This window comes from Lagenorhynchus albirostris, chromosome 7 (assembly GCF_949774975.1).
Source record: "Lagenorhynchus albirostris chromosome 7, mLagAlb1.1, whole genome shotgun sequence".
NCBI classification, from domain to species: domain Eukaryota; kingdom Metazoa; phylum Chordata; class Mammalia; order Artiodactyla; family Delphinidae; genus Lagenorhynchus; species Lagenorhynchus albirostris.
Genome location: NC_083101.1, coordinates 55,100,186 through 55,116,393, shown reverse-complemented (window position 1 = coordinate 55,116,393; position 16,208 = coordinate 55,100,186). Strand labels below are relative to the sequence as shown.

Here is a 16,208-nt window from a genome sequence, read left to right as displayed (position 1 = left end):
CTGCCCCCTCTTTTTCTCTCTTTTATTCCTGTATTTACTGCCTCAGTTTGCCAGGTGCTGTATCAGGTGCTTCCCAAGGGCATTAGTAGGCGGTGTTAAGGTTGAGGGCCCTGGAGTGAGAGCACCTGGATTTGAATCCTGGTTTTACCATTTACTGGCTGAGTGACTTGAGCAAATAACGTAACCTTTTTTTGTGCCTCAGTGTCCGTCTATGTGAGATGGAGTCAATGGTACCACCTATTTCATAATGTTGTTGTCATAAGCAAATGAGTTAATGCATTTAAAGCCCTTCAAATCAGTGCCTGGCACAAAACAGGCACTCAGTAAGTGTTAGCTGTTATTATGCTCATCTCATTTAATTATTGAGGAAAGCATTCCCCTCCCCCCATCCCCCCCCTTTTTTTTTTGCTGAGGACACTTAAGCTCAGAAAAGCTGAGTGTCCGAGCCAGTTTCCAAACCCTGGTCTGTCCTGTCTCCAAACCTCATGACCTTTCTGCTACTTTCTGCCACCCCTTGGTTGTCACTTGATTGTCCCTGAGGCTGGTGCATGCTGGATAATTCAACCTCAAGGGTTTGAAAAAGATGAATTCAGAGTCCTTCAGTAAAGTGACAGGGCAACTAAGGTCTCTTGACAGGAGTTGGGACGAGGTTAACCACTTCTTGCTTAGGCCAACAAGAGATGCTTTCTGCTCTCATTTCCTGTCATTGGAGTATTATGTTTGTAAACAGCATTTTTAGGAAACCACCCCCCTTCCCCCACCCCAAAATCAACATCCCTGTTCCTTTTCCTCCAGGAACTGGCACTTATTTAGACTGATATCTTGAACTGAGGTAAATATCACACCTATTTTAGTGGGACGACTTCTAGGAAAGACTGTAATAGGTGTCATTGCTGGAAGTGCTGGATTCATGGTGAGAACTCCTTGTTGTGAAAGCTCGTTTGTCCTTGCATGAGGGGAGTTCAACATGGCGAATGATGACATCCTTTGTTCATTGAGTCATATGGTCCCAGCCCTGACGATTAACTGAACTGGTTCTGTAGCCTTGCTTGCAATCACTGTTTTTTTTTTAAACATCTTTATTGGAGTATAACTGCTTTACAATGGTGTGTTAGTTTCTGCTTTATAACAAAGTGAGTCAGTTATACATATGTCTCCATATCTCTTCTCTCTTGCAGCTTCCTCCCTCCCACCCTCCCTATCCCACCCCTCTAGATGATCACAAAGCACCGAGCTGATCTCCCGGTGCTATGTGGCTGCTTCCCGCTAGCTAGCTATTTTACATTTGGTAGTGTATATATGTCCATGCCACTCTCTTACTTTGTCCCAGCTTACCCTTCCCCCTCCCCGTATCCTCCTCAAGTCCATTCTCCAGTAGGTCTGCATCTTTATTCCCGTCTTGCCCCTAGGTTCTTCATGACTTTTTTTTTTTTTTTTAGATTCCGTATATATGTGTTAGCATATGGTATTTGTTTTTCTCTTTCTGACTTACATCACTCTGTATGACAGATTCCAGGTCCATCCACCTCACTACAAATAACTCAATTTCGTTTCTTTTTATGGCTGGGTAATATTCCATTGTATATATGTGCCACATCTTCTTTATCCATTCATCTGTCGATGGACACTTAGGTTGCTTCCATGTCCTGGCTATTGTAAATAGAGCTGCACTGAACATTTTGGTACATGACTCTTGTTGAATTATGGTTTTCTCAGGGTATATGCCCAGTAGTGGGATTGCTGGGTCATATGGTAGTTCTATTTTTAGTTTTTTAAGGAACCTCCATGTTCTCCATAGTGGCTGTATCAATTTACATTCCCACCAACAGTGCAAGAGAGTTCCCTTTTCTCCACACCCTCTCCAGCCTTTATTGTTTGTATATTTTTTGATGATGGTCATTCTGACTGGTGTGAGAAAAAAAAAACAGAGCTGGAGGAATCAGGCTCCTGGACTTCAGACTATACTACAAAGCTACAGTAATCAAGACAGTATGGTACTGGCACAAAAACAGAAATATAGATCATGGAACAGGACAGAAAGCCCAGAGATAAACCCACACACATATGGTCACCTTATCTTTGATAAAGAAGGCAGAAATATACAGTGGAGAAAAGACAGCCTCTTTAATAAGTGATACTGGGAAAACTGGACAGCTACATGTAAAAGAATGAAATTAGAACACTCCCTAACACCATACACAAAAATAAACTCAAAATGGATTAAAGACCTAAATGTAAGGCCAGACACCATCAAACTCTTAGAGGAAAACATAGGCAGAACACTCTATGACATAAATCACAACAAGATCCTTTTTGACCCACCTCCTAGAGAAATGGAAATAAAAACAAAAATAACCAAATGGGACCTAATGAAACTTAAAAGCTTTTGCACAGCAAACGAAAACATAAACAAGACCAAAAGACAACCCTCAGAATGGGAGAAAATATTTGCAAACGAAGCAACTGACAAAGGATTAATCTCTAAAATTTACAAGCAGCTCATGCAGCTCAATATGAAAAAAACAAACGACCCAATCCAAAAATGGGCAGAAGACCTAAAAAGACATTTCTCCAAGATATACAGATTGCCAACAAACACATGAGAGAATGCTCAACATCATTAATCATTAGAGAAATGCAAATCAAAACTACAATGAGATATCAGTTTGTTTTTAGTAATACTACGTGCTCAGTATTGTAATGTGCCCTGGGGGGTATGGGACGAGATATGCTAAGGAGTGTAAGATACAACCTGTGCCTCCTGCAGTCTCTGGAATTACTAGGGCAATGAGATGTTTCACGTGTGACTATCAACTGACCAGGTCTCTCCCTTCCCACACCCATCGGAGTGCATGAGATAAAAGAACAGATTAGGGAAGGAAAAGGCAGAGAAGAAAGAATGATGGAAATGTTTATTGAGACTGAAATGGAACATTGTTCTCTTTTATGAGTTAACAGCACAGTGTGTTAAGAGGCTGGTTACAAACTCACTCCAAAATAAGGATGACCTGCAGTTCACGAATGGCTGTCAACTCCAGTGCCTCAAATCAGAGCAGGCTGCCAAGGGGGTAGAACCATTCAGCCCAAGATAAATTACTGATTCAACTGTATTTATATTTACTTCCTAAACAACAACACAATATTTGCATGTTAAAATTCACATTGAATCATGGGTCCATAATTTATGTGTACATGACCATTTGGTATCATCCTCTTGTAGATTTCAGGTGCAGGTGGTCAATACTGAGCATTTTGTTTTACTATCCATGATCTTTGGCACAGTTTCTGGTTTCTTAAATATAAAAGCACAGGCTTAAATTGGCTACGCAATACTGCAGAAACAGGACTATTTTGGATCTTGGTGTAAACACAAGTATATGGTAAGCATTATTTACAAGATGAGAGCCGAGCACAGACTTCAATACGCTGTCTTCACAAATGAGCAGAAGAATGACAGGCAACGGATTTTAATGAGCAGGGGCCAAGATTACTAGACTACTAGTTAGTTAGAACAAACTTCCCTGGAGGAGGACACAAGTTTCATACAACGGAAGAATTTCCCTGAACCACTGATACCAATGTCTCATGTTGTGGGATTTACTCTGCAAGAATCTAGGGTAGGGACAGTGCTTTTCTGGCCAATGTGGCTTGTTCAGTCCATCAAACCCATATTAAAATACAACTTAGCTGGTAGCTTGCCATTGTTGTTTGGGCCTGGTGGGTAGGAAAGGGCAAAGTACTGTCTTTTTAAGCAGGTATAATTGACTTTGGAAGAATTATAGTTGGATAATATAATTATTATATTAAACACATCCAGTTGGATAAAAACACATCCAACCTTATATGAGTGACAACTTTGTATATAGTCTTATATAGAGCTGATATGGATTCCCTCCCAGAAGTAGAATCTGGAAGTTGTAAATGAGTGGGCCATGCCACCTCAGAGTATCACCAGAATAACATCTCTGCTTTGGGGCTGATACACAAACGTGAAACGATCAAACAACATGATTTCTCATTCTTATGCTTATGAGAGAGGGGTTCTGATTAAGCCCCAAAGCAGATCTGGATTGAAATTGTAGTTATTATTCAAGTACAAGGAGAGCTCTGTATTTCACGTTGACAGTTCAATTGTGATCTCTGTCTGGCAAACTATATGAAAATAATAAATATATACATATTTTTATATATATATATATATATATATATATATATATATAGCTCTATACTGAACACTGGGTTAATAGTTACCAGCGTCCCAATACAGTACATTGAAAAAAAGAACCCTTCTCTCTTCTCCCCAGACCTCACATACATCTTAAAACTGTTACTGCAGAACCGTGCTGGTCTGTTTTCTTTCAGAGTAGTTTCTTTGAAATTGGCCTGAGATGAGTTCAAAGTGGACAATTTGGCACATTAACTTGTGGGGGGGCGGGGTGTTTAGATGCATTATAATCTATAAAAATGTGAGAGGTCAAAGGAAATCCATGGCAATAAGGCCTGAGTAATGACAGAATATTTTTTTAAAAAAACGAAAACACTGGTCTGTGCATGAGAAAGCAGTTTCTCTTTCACATCTATTGATATTACCTAATTAAAACAGTTACTACTTTAAATACTTCCTAACTCTGTCTCCCACAGGATTTAAAAATTCCAGATAATACAGCTTTCCTTTCAATCAATTTTCTCTCATCTTACCCCACCCCCAAATCCCAGAACTTGGAGAGCAAAAGCTGTGAATCCAAATATAGAAAATAATTCAGAGGTCTGTATATCAAATCAAATGTACAGTTGGCTGTTAGTGTTTTTCTTTTCTTTACTTAATGTTTGAATTTGCTAAGAGATGACTCTCCTGGAGAGGTCCTTCACCACTCCCAGTTTTCCAAAGCCACGGCCCTAGAACTGTGAGGTCTGGGTGAATGAGATGGTGTCGGACTTGTCGACGGCAAAGCCTCCGTTGACATAGGACTTCTTGGTGTCCAAGTCTTCATTGTCGAGTGTCGTGGATTCCAAGGCAAAGGGGTTCACGATGTTGACCTCAGATGAAACATCCATCTGCTCCAGCTCCTTCTTAGAGAGCTTCTCCACGATGCCAGTCCCGAATGCATCGCCGAGGACATTCACCATGGTCCTGAACCGATCCCTGGGGAGGACAGAGGAAGTCAGACAGAAGGCCCGGATTTCATTTTCCTTCAAGTTGGAGATGGGAAAGGACCCAAGGAATTCAGTTACAAATTAAGCAAAGCACAAAGTGCTGTCCCCAGGGCTGGCTGACCAGAGGCTCTCCACTTCACAGGCCTGGGCCAGAGGTGGTTTGTAAAGGCACAGAATGAGCATACAGGCTGCCCTGGGTCCCCGTCAGTCACAGTGAATCTCCTGAATTCAGCACTGAGCTCCCTAAATTCCCTCCTCTCCTCCCAAAGAAATGTGAACACCATCTTCACAGATATTTGGGGGGAGCTGAGGGAGGGTCAGGATTCATTAGTCTTTCACCCAACCTCTTTCTTATGGGCATTTCTGAGCCTTCTTTTGGCTAAGATGAGAGAACTTGGATGTTTTGTGGGTGGTGTGTGTGTCCCCGGTGTGCTTCTTTCTTTCCCACACAAGGTCACTCTATGAGCAAGCCAAGAGGGACACCACTGAGCATAGGGTCAAAACCCCAGCCAGCCTGGGAATAGCTTACTCCTGTGGCACTCTCAGCCAGTGGTACCCCCCAGACAGCCCAGAGGAGAGGCTGGTGGCAGGAAGCCGAGTAGGTGAAGGAGGCATCCTGGATGCTGGAGCACTGTTGCTAGGAAATGTGTACATGAATACTGTGAAAGCTACACCTGCAGGACAGAAAACGCTTACGCACGTGCTTACACACGTCCATTCTGGGTGCCCTCCTGCTATTTAGAACATGGATTGAACTAGACCCTGGTGTGGACCAGCTAGTGTCTTCTTGTCCGTGGATCAGGTCAGGCCTTTGACTTCTCTGGATGTCTTGGAAGTGAAGGTCACTTGTGTTTCAGGAAGAACCAGGGAAAGGAGAGAAGTGCAAATCCACCATCACCACTAGAAAGAAAAATTGAAGCACCTGCCTCAATGGTAGGGTATCTTGGCAAGAAAGGTGCCACCTCAGTTGGGCCTTGAAGAACCAGCTAGCTGCTGAGGGGGCCCCATAGCAGCTTCCCAAGTGCAGAAGCTTCTGCCTTCTGGGATGTGATGGTATCTTCAAAGCCACATGGAATGTTTCTGCTTCCCTTTCTACTATTTCAGCTGCTACTTGCAAACTACATAGCACTGTACTCCCCAGTAAAGCTGGCTGGTTCTGAGTGAAGGCTCAATATGGAGCAAACTATCCCCTGATGGCCAGGGGACAGAGCCACACCCAGATGCTGGAAGACCACTGCACAGAGTGGGTATCAAGGTTAAAGCCAGGAACCAGGCTCATTCTAACTTTAACCTTGGGGGTCACAAAAGGCATGTTCTTACCCAGATGTTCTGCTGTGTTCCTTAGGTAGGTGTGTGCATGTGTGTGTCTGTTGTTAGAGAGAGAGAGAATGAATTGTTGGTTCAGGCCTGAATGGTCCAACTCATTCTAAGCATAACAATTAAACTTGCTGTTAATTGAACACATACTGCCAGCCAGACACTGTTCCGGACACTCCTCTCATTTTAGCTCACTCAGTCCTTATACCAACCCCATGAACTAGACAGAATCTTTCCCATCTCATAGGTAATGCAGCTGGCCCCCAGAGAGGTTAAGGAAATTGCTCAAGGTCAAAGAGCCAGTAAGACATTGAACCAGGATTCAAATCCAAATTAGTCTTACCCCAAAGCCTTTGCTTTTGCTACTGCCCTGATGTTGCTGACGATCTTGGGAAGGTAGGCTGACGTTGAACCAGGTGGTTCTGAACCTATGATGCTGGGATAGGCTAGGGTGGCCTATTGGGTTTGGAATGTCTGGGGCCTTGCCCAGCTTCTTCACCTTATTATTTTATGTTTATCTCATCCCACACCCAGCTCCTAACCTTGAGCATTACCAGGTATAATGAGTTAACGGAGATCACAAGCTTTATAAAATCACTGCTTGCAGTTATGAGGAGTTAGTTTTTAAGCATGTTATCAGATGGCCTGGTCAGAGGGAAATTAAAGCAGCAACAGATGGCTCATTAGGCAATCTGAGGGGAGAATGATGACAGACTGCAGAATTATGCATGGCTAGGAAGCCTGCCTTCCCATCCGCCAGAGGCAGTGCGTTTATCCCAACTCACAGGAGCCAGTCGACAGCGATGATGAGGGTGACATCCTCAGCGGGCAGGCCCACGGCACTCAGCACGATCACCATGGTCACCAGGCCGGCCTGGGGCACACCGGCAGCTCCGATGCTAGCAGCTGTGGCCGTGACACTGTAGACAAAACACACCAACACAAAAGGAGTCAGACACCCATTTCTCCCTTCAAGGGCCCTGGTCCAAAACGGTTAGTCCTGTTGGCTGTTACTGCTCTTTCCCTAGACTGGCCAGTCAGAATCTGTTCTCTGCTGGGCACAAGCTCTGCCTCATTAGACAGCTGTGGAAGACTGAGAAGAGCATGATCTTTTTCCAGGGGGGAGATATGGCAAGTCATTCTAACATGAGGAAGTGGAGAGGAACTGCGTGAGTGGCACACAAAAAATGAGCTAGAGAGACACTTAACAGGAAGGCAAGAGTTTACCAACCGAGGTGTTAATGGAGGGCTTTATCCACCCATCCATGTAGCCATCCATCCTAAACAAGTGCCAAGTACCTCTCCACCTGCTTTCTTCCTCCCTTCCTCCATCTATTCACCCAGGCAATCATTTATTGAGCATCTAATGTGTGCCAGGAATTTACACTGCCTTGAAGGATGGTGAAGGGGTAGGGATGGGGGTGGATGGGCAAGGGTATTCCAGGTAAAGGCAAAGGAATGAGGCACTGGCCAAACAGGTTTCAATGTACTTTCTTTTACATCACAAGTCTCTTGACCTCTCTGGGAGCTGCCCTTTAGGGCACTGAGTTGAGAAATAGCTGTGACTCCTGTCCAAGGTACAAGTGTTTATTCCCGACTGCTCCTTTTTGCCAGTGGATGCACTTTGTGCAAAAGGAAGAAAGATCTGGAATCCAGGAGAGGCAGCCAAATGAACTTCGTTACCTTGTATTTAAAAAGATCCCTCTTGCGCAGATCAAATGTGGCACTAGGGATTTTTCTCTTTGGAATGTGCAGTTTTTCATCAGCAACATCTTCCTGATTTAAATCTGGTCATTTTGGAGAAAACAAGGGTTTGCCCTGCCCTGAAATGTCCCTGGATTTGAATGAGCTTGAGGGGACCCCTATATTTTCTGGATACACCTTCTCATCCTTGGGCCAAGGATGCTATTGGATTTAAAGCTGAAGATGGAGACACTGTCAATTTAAACTAGAAGAATCCCTGATTCTATCTACAAATCCATACTCTGTGGGCTAAAAAAGCCTCAGAGTTCTCACCGAGCTGATTCTACTGTTCATTCACCTGCCTAGTGATGTGTCACAGGTGGTCTCTGAGGGCACGGTCAAACACAGGCCAGAGTTCTTTGACAAGTGTGGTTTCCTTCAGTGGCTGTGACCACCAACTTACAGTAAATTAGAGATTTCTGGGGCTGTCCCAATTCCTTTAAAAGTTTCAGGCTTGCATAATCGTTTAGATCTGTTCTGACTTAAGTAGTCTTTGGAAAACCTAAGTTTATGTCAGTGGTGGTCGAAAACATTTAAAGTGAATGCATCAGTGGGTTTGCTTTGTCAGAAGTGATTTGTGTCCATACCCACTGATCCCTCTTGGAAGACCCAACACATCACGGTTAACCATGTCCCTATGGATTGAGGCTGGGCTTGAAACTCAAAATCCATTTAGTCAAAGAAAACTCTGCCCTTGAGCCTTGACCTTGCTGATTAAACTTCAGCCATTTGCCTGGCTTAGGTCTGAAACTTGGAACTATAAATCTTCAGATGGGGGTAAAAATATAAAAAACCTACTTCTTCTTCTTGAACATACCCCACTTTGACTTAAGAGGGTTTCACAGAAGAAAACACAATAATCATTGGTAGAAAGTTCTTTCCTAGCACTGAGATCTAGTTTTAGGTCAGGCCATTTAAAACTCAGCTCTCCATACAGGTTGGGGACTGAGTCGTGAGCTAGAGTGAGCACAGGTTTTAGAGGCAGACAGATCCAGCTCTGCCGTTTTACTAACGGTGTGTCCTTAGGCAAGTTACTTCTCTGAGTCTCAATTTCTTGCCTGTAAGATGGGGAGAATATGTCTACTTTGCAGGGCTGCTGTTAAGATTAGATGAGGTATTATATGTAAGGCATCAAGTATAGCACCTGGATGTAGTAGATGCTTAAAACTGATGCCATTTTGCTACGTCAGCAGCTGTTACAACTACTACTGCTGCTAGTATTACTATTAAAATTATCATAAAAACATCTACTATTACTACTGCTGCTACTTTTTCCCTCTAAGCTCTTTCTAGGCCCCAAATCCCATAATTATCTTTTGTTATAAGAAACTTTATCCCATTTTCAATCAGTTGTAACCTTTGATAGGTGAATATTTTGATAAAACCACGAAAGGGAATGTTTTAGGTGGATGGTTTCTTTGATGTCCAGTCCAAAAGGACCATAGAAAGAGATAAACTATGGATCCAAAAATCTCTGTAACCATCAACCACATGAGCCACAACTGTAACTTGTAAAATTGAAAAAAAAAAAAACGCTTATTATTTGATTCTCTCCCAGGTAGAGCCAGAGGATTTTTTAAGTCAATGATTACTCTGGGCCTCACAGTTGTTGTTACTTGCTCTGGGCCAGTAGTTATCAGCAAGTATGATTTAAGAATACACCAGAGGGGCTTCCCTGGTGGCACAGTGGTTAAGAATCCACCTGCCAATGCGGGGGACACGGGTTTGAGCCCTGGTCCAGGAAGATCCCACATGCCACGGAGCAACTAAGCCCGTGCACCACAACTACTGAGCCTGCGCTCTGGAGCCCATGCTCTGAAACAAGAGAAGCCACCGCAATGAGAAGCCTGTGCAGCACAACGAAGAGTAGCCCCCGCTCGCCGCAACTAGAGAAAGCCCGCGTGTGGCAACGAAGACCCAATGCAGCCAAAATAAATAAATTAATAAAATAAATAAATTAAAAAAAAAAAAAAGAATACACCAGAGCAGGGAGAGAGGTTTTTCATGTGAATTGATTATTTAGTCTCTAGGCCCAAAGTTTATTTCTCTAGCAGTGAGGTTAAAAAAAAAAAAAAAGGGTTAGAAACATCTAGGAAACTTATGACCGAGGCAGAGGAAGGGAATTCATCCCCCAAATGGTAAATACCCAAAAGAACTGGTACCTCATACAACCACTCCTTGGAAATAAGTTAAGCACAGACTGGGTTCCACAGGCTGTGGTGAGGGAGGTGGGAAAAGGCACTTGTTACTTGTAAAAGTAACAACTGCTGGAACCACAGTGGTTGTGGAACTTTCTCAGGCATGATTCAGGGTTTCACTTTTAACATACTCGCTGCTACTCAAATTACAGAATTTTACCCATGCTCCTTGGGGTCTAGCTTCCATAGCCACTAATACATTTTACAGATCAGGAGGCACTGGTATAGCTTCCTGGCTGATGTGCCAAATGGTCTAGTTTGTACTTGTCTTCAGTTAATTTCAAGCAAACTGCAGTACATACTTTATGATTTAGGGTTGGGAAGATTTAAAAACTTACTGCATTAGAATGCTGCAAGAACTTACTTTATGCCTGGGATTTATGCCTATGTCAAGTGCTGAGGATGCAAGAGTGAATTAGCTCTGAAAGGTTCGGATTCAACTGTGTGTAGGCCTAGGGACCCGGTTTAGTCTTAAACTTCTACTCTAAACTGAAGTCTCAGGATTAACTCTAATCCCAACCCACTACTTCAAAGCAGCACTGTCCAGTAGAGTTTTCCACTATGATGGCATCTATTTCTACAATGACAGAACCTTCGCTGTCTGCTTTGTCCAATTTGTGTGTGTGGCTAATGGCTACGATATTGAACAATGCTATTCCAGAGAAACATCTCTGGCAAAACTCACTAATGAGGACTTTCCTGGTGGCGCAGTGGTTAAGAATCCGCCTGCCAATGCAGGGGACATGGGTTCGAGCCCTGGTCCAGGAAGATCCCACATGCCGTGGAGCAACTAAGCCTGTGCACCACAACTACTGAGCCCGCACGCCACAACTACTGAAGCCCACACACCTAGAGCCTGTGCTCCGCAACAAGAGAAGCCACTGCAATGAGAAGCCTGTGCACCACAACGAACAGTAGCCTCCACTCGCCGCAACTAGAGAAAGCCTGCATGCAGCAACGAAGACCCAACGCAGCCAAAAATAAATAAATAATTTTTTAAAAAATTTGCTAATGACATTTTCACCGTCTACTTGAGCAGACAATTTCAGTCTTCATTTGACTACGATTCTCTGCAAGATTTTACTCTGTTGACCATTTCATCCTTGAAAATCTCTCTTCTCTGGGTTTCCATGACACCATGGTTTCATGGCTCTCTTACTACCTTTCTGTTCCTCCTCATTCTCCTGTTGGGTTTTCCCCTTTCTGCCTGCCTCTAATATTAGGCTTTTCTAGGGCTCAGTCCTTCGTCTTTTTCTCTCCTCTACAAACTCTCCCTACGTAATGTCATCCATTCCCAACATTTACTGAGTGCTCAGGATGTAGGCACTGTTCTAAGCATTTTATATGCATCATCTGACTTAATTATCACTAGCATAAAATGTAGGTACTATTATTATCCTCATTTTACAGGTGAGAAACAGAAGCTTAGAGAATTCGAGTAACTTGGTCAAGGTCACAGCCAATCATGGTCAAACATACATAACTGACTCACGACCCACATGCTTGATGAGCACCATCAAGCTGGTGACTCTGACTTCTGTATCTGCAGTTGTGACCACATTTCTCACCACATATTTCCACCTGCATGTCTTAAAGGCATTTCAAATTCAATGTGTCAAAAAGTGTAATCTCTTTACCTTCCCACCTATACTTGCTTCTCTTATACTAGTCCCTGTTCTGGTAAGCACCATCCACCAATCCTGGGGGTCATCTTAGCCTTCCTCTGTCCCTCACTCTGAATCCAGTAAATGCCTCTTGAATTCATTAGCTCTTCTCCATCCCCCGTGTCAGTACCTTAATGTAGGCCTTTTCATACCTTACTTGCAATAGTCTTCTAACTGGTCTTCTAGCTTATGGTTCCTGCCCCCACTGGGGCCATCCACCATATTACCAGTTACCTCTCTAAAATGCAAATCTGTCCATAATATGAAAGACTGTCTAAGACCCTTCCATGAGCTCCTCACACAAAGCCCTTCAGGATATGATCCCTGCCTTCACATTGTACTCTTTATGTCAACCATACCAAATAATCTGTACTCTGTAATTAGGCCATAGTTACATCAAGACCACTGTTAATGCTATTCCTTTTTCCAAAATGCTTTTAGCTTCCTTCCTTCTACTACTAAATTCTTATTCCTCTTCTAAGACTTAGCTAAACGTTCCCTTCTTCCAGGAAGCCTTTCCTCACCTTCCCAGGTAGAGCCAACCCTTTCTTCTTCAGTTCCCTTTGTGCCCCCTCAACTGAGACCTCTATTATAGCCTTTACCATACCACTCAGCACTTATTTAGATATCTTCATACCTTACCTTTCTACCAGGAACCCCTTGAAAGCAGGGACTGGTCCTTATTCCACCTTGGGTCCTTGGTACCTACTCTGTGCCTAGCACCTAGTGGGTGCACTGGACTGAGAACACAGGGATGCCTTTGGCTATCCAGACCTGAAGCACTTTTATGTACCACGATCCCACTACTTGTAATACAGTTGTGCTTAATCTTGGGAAGGGACTTTGTAGACCAAGAAAATCAACCTATCACTGGACCATCCTTGATCTCCCTTCACAGATGATTTTCACTTGAGGCAATTCCAGTAACAGAAATGAAAAGGAGTGTGACTTCATGCCCCACCTGATAGTGACAATCTGCCCAATGCTCAAGTCCAAGTCATTCAACTGTGCAATAAACACAGCTGCCACTGCTTCATAGAGTGCAGTCCCATCCATGTTGATTGTAGCACCAACGGGTAACACAAATCTAGTGATCCTCTTGTCCACCCGGTTCTTCTCTTCAGCACAGCGGAAAGTGACTGGCAGTGTTGCTGAACTGTGTGATAAAAGAGAAAGGAACTGATGGTCTAGGAATGCTGGTCCTCGATCCCTGCCTGAAGAGATACCTCTGTTCCAAAAACTAAACCGAGATCTCAGAGCATGATGGCACTTTTGGCAGGTCCAGGAATCAGAAGGCGCTGTGCTTGCCACTGCCCCCAGCTACACTATAACCCCTTCCGGGCTGCAGGCTCTGCCAAGAGGGCAGGAAATATCTAGTAGGTGAGGGAATATGTTTAAGGACATGGGCAGAGACTTTGGACGTCATTTCTCAAATTAAAGGCGGCTACAAAACCCACCAGTTGCAGCCAGTGCTTCATCAGGTGAGGTGAGAGTTGCTAAGGCTTGGTTCACAGACTTCTTCCAGACACCCCTCTTCTATTTACCTGGAGGAGATCATGACAGCTGTCAGAAGAGCCTGGGCCATTCCCATGGCGAATCGGAAAGGGTTCTTTCGTACAATTAGAAAATATAGCAGTGGGAGAATTACAATGGAGTGGATTGCAAGCCTGTAAACAGGAGAGAAACAGGTTCATAGATGATATCATCTTTTCATACTACTTCTTTTTTTCAAACAGCAGTTTTACTCATGATATATCATTCAACTTTCATAATGACCCAATGAGAATATGAAAAAGAGGACAGGAATATATGTCTCCAGTGCACATATGAGGAAGAAGAGACTCAGCAAATCAAATATCTTGTCAAAGTTAATGGCTAAGCCAGTAGCTGAGCCCATGTTTAGGAGCTCACAGAACAAGTTGTGTCATGCTGCTGAGCCCTGTACCTGCGCTTCCTGCTATACGTGTTAACGTGCTTTCACTTCCTTCTGCTGTTGAATTCTTATTCCTCCTCTAAGACTCAGCAAAACTTGCCCCTCCTCTGGGAAGCCTTCCTTCACCTTCCCAGGTCAAGCTGACCTTTCCCTCCTTGGTGACTCTGTGGCCAATAGTATTATAGCCCTTATCACAGCACTCAGCCTGGGCCACGCCACTGTCTGGCTGGATGGCACCCACCACCTAAGAGGAGAATCAGGGTGCAATAAGGAGGAAGTAATCCCTGCTTTTCCACAGTCATACTTCAGGACTGACCCTCTTTTCTTTGTCATTCCTACCTTCCAAACTATTCCTTGCCAGGGGGCTTAAGAAATGAGACTGATTTAGCAGATGCCATGTAAGTGGGAGCTTAGAGTTGACAGATCAGTTATGTGAAGCTGAAATAATAAGAAATGGTCATGGAAAATACAGATCCTGGAGGTCAGGAAAGAGGATCTTATAGACAGAAAGCCTGTGGCTTAGAACTATGAGAAACTGACTTCGTTTTCTGTTAGAAACCTAGGTAGGTCAATAGAGCAGAAACCAGCAGAACCCCATTCTGAAATAGCTCAGCATCATAAACCTCAGCCACACCATGACCTGGACACAGCCCCTGGCCTCCAGTAAGGTGCATGGTCCCACCTCCATTACTACTGGGGCCCTGGGATTTGATTCTGGCTGGCTTCTCCATTGACCAGCAGGGCTATGCTTTTGGAACACACAGATTAAGAACCAAATGCTGTGCAGTGGAAAGTCCCCAGTGCATCTGAGTTCCAATAGGTGAGCTGATTGCTCCAGTTGGGTGTTTGGGGGCAAGGACCTATGGGAGTCAAGTTGATGATGTTTAGTCATTCCCTTGGTCCACATTTCTTAGCACATGTGACGTATCCTGCCCCCGGCTAGATATCTGGGCACACCACTCATAACCTATCCCACCACATCTCCCCTCAAGAACCAATAAGTGGGCTACAATAAATATGCACACAACCTGTCTCCTACTGCCCTCCTGCTTCGCACAGTTCTTACCAATCTAAAGATTCTCCTAGCACCCTCTCCAATGATGCAGGCTGTGACTGTGCCTACCAGCCCCACCAACAGGAGTGGAACCAACCATCCCACTCCTACTTGCTCCAGTCTGACTTAATTTAGGCCCTGCTTAATTTCTTTCAGACTCGGGGTACGTGGGGCCTGTTCTTATTGGCTTGGTTGGTTTACATCCTTGAAGAAGTTAAGGCCAGGAGCAGACCAAGAGAGGCCACCAGTGGGGTTTTCTCTTGTTTTAAGACAATTAATAAAGGCAGTGACAAAGCATGGTCCAGGCTGTTCTGCCAAGATCTGGAAATTAGCACAGTGTGATCCACCTCCAGTTCAGCCGTTAAAGGGCAGCCCTCCTCCCTGCTGCTCTCTTATCTCTGAACCCCATCTTTCCCTGCACGTGGGAGAGAAGCCAATTTTAACCAACTGAAACCCAGGCTCTCAGCAGAAATCCACTGGCTCAAATGATGTTTCTGTTTCTTCCCTCGAGTCTGACATACCCACTCAGGACGGTGGCCATGTAAAGGCCCAGCTTGCGGAATATTTCCCAGTCTTCGACTTCTATGATCTTCCCGGCAATCAGGAACAAAATACCAACCGGCATGTAGCTAGAAAGTAACATAAGAAAGACTCACTTCTGTCATCAAGTATTTTCTCAGGGTGGGAATGCTGGGGAAGAAACAAGCCAGGGCATGCACCTGGGCTTGGCATGTGCCCTCAGCTGGGAGTCCGCAGTGAAGCTAAGGTCTCACTTTCAGCCCTGCTGGACCACATTGGCACCAGGTTTCAGCACCCCTCTGCACCTTAACTTCTACCCACCTAAGCTACTGTAAGGGGTACACTTGGTTAGAAGGTGTGGTTAAATTGGTACATACGCCATGCCTTGCTTCTGGTACACAAACACCCTGCCTACTGTCACATCTGCAGATCTCTCCTTAGCTTGACCGTCCAAATATGGCCACTAGGCTCTTTCTGGACATGGTTATCTTGTTTCCCAGGTAGTGGTATCAGCAACAGAGCAGTAGAACTAGTCGTGCAAGTCGTCATAATAGCTCTGTTTGTGGAGCTGTCATTACGTGCTTTGTGTTGGGTTAAGAATTTTACATGCACCATTTCACTTAATG

General features: G+C 44.2%; 1 protein-coding gene across 1 annotated transcript in view; it reads right to left on the bottom strand.

The window, feature by feature from the left end:
- Positions 1 to 4,659: 4,659 nt before the first annotated feature.
- The window catches only part of SLC1A1 (solute carrier family 1 member 1), a 61,469-nt gene continuing 49,920 nt past the window's right edge, over positions 4,660 to 16,208 (bottom strand). Inside the window, exons 8-12 of the mRNA XM_060153467.1 lie at positions 15,585 to 15,692; positions 13,621 to 13,743; positions 13,038 to 13,232; positions 7,257 to 7,391; positions 4,660 to 5,143 (exon numbers count right to left, since the gene is read on the bottom strand). Coding sequence (XP_060009450.1) covers positions 4,897 to 5,143; positions 7,257 to 7,391; positions 13,038 to 13,232; positions 13,621 to 13,743; positions 15,585 to 15,692 — 808 coding nt within the window. The 3' untranslated portion in view covers positions 4,660 to 4,896. The remainder of the gene's footprint in view (positions 5,144 to 7,256; positions 7,392 to 13,037; positions 13,233 to 13,620; positions 13,744 to 15,584; positions 15,693 to 16,208) is intronic.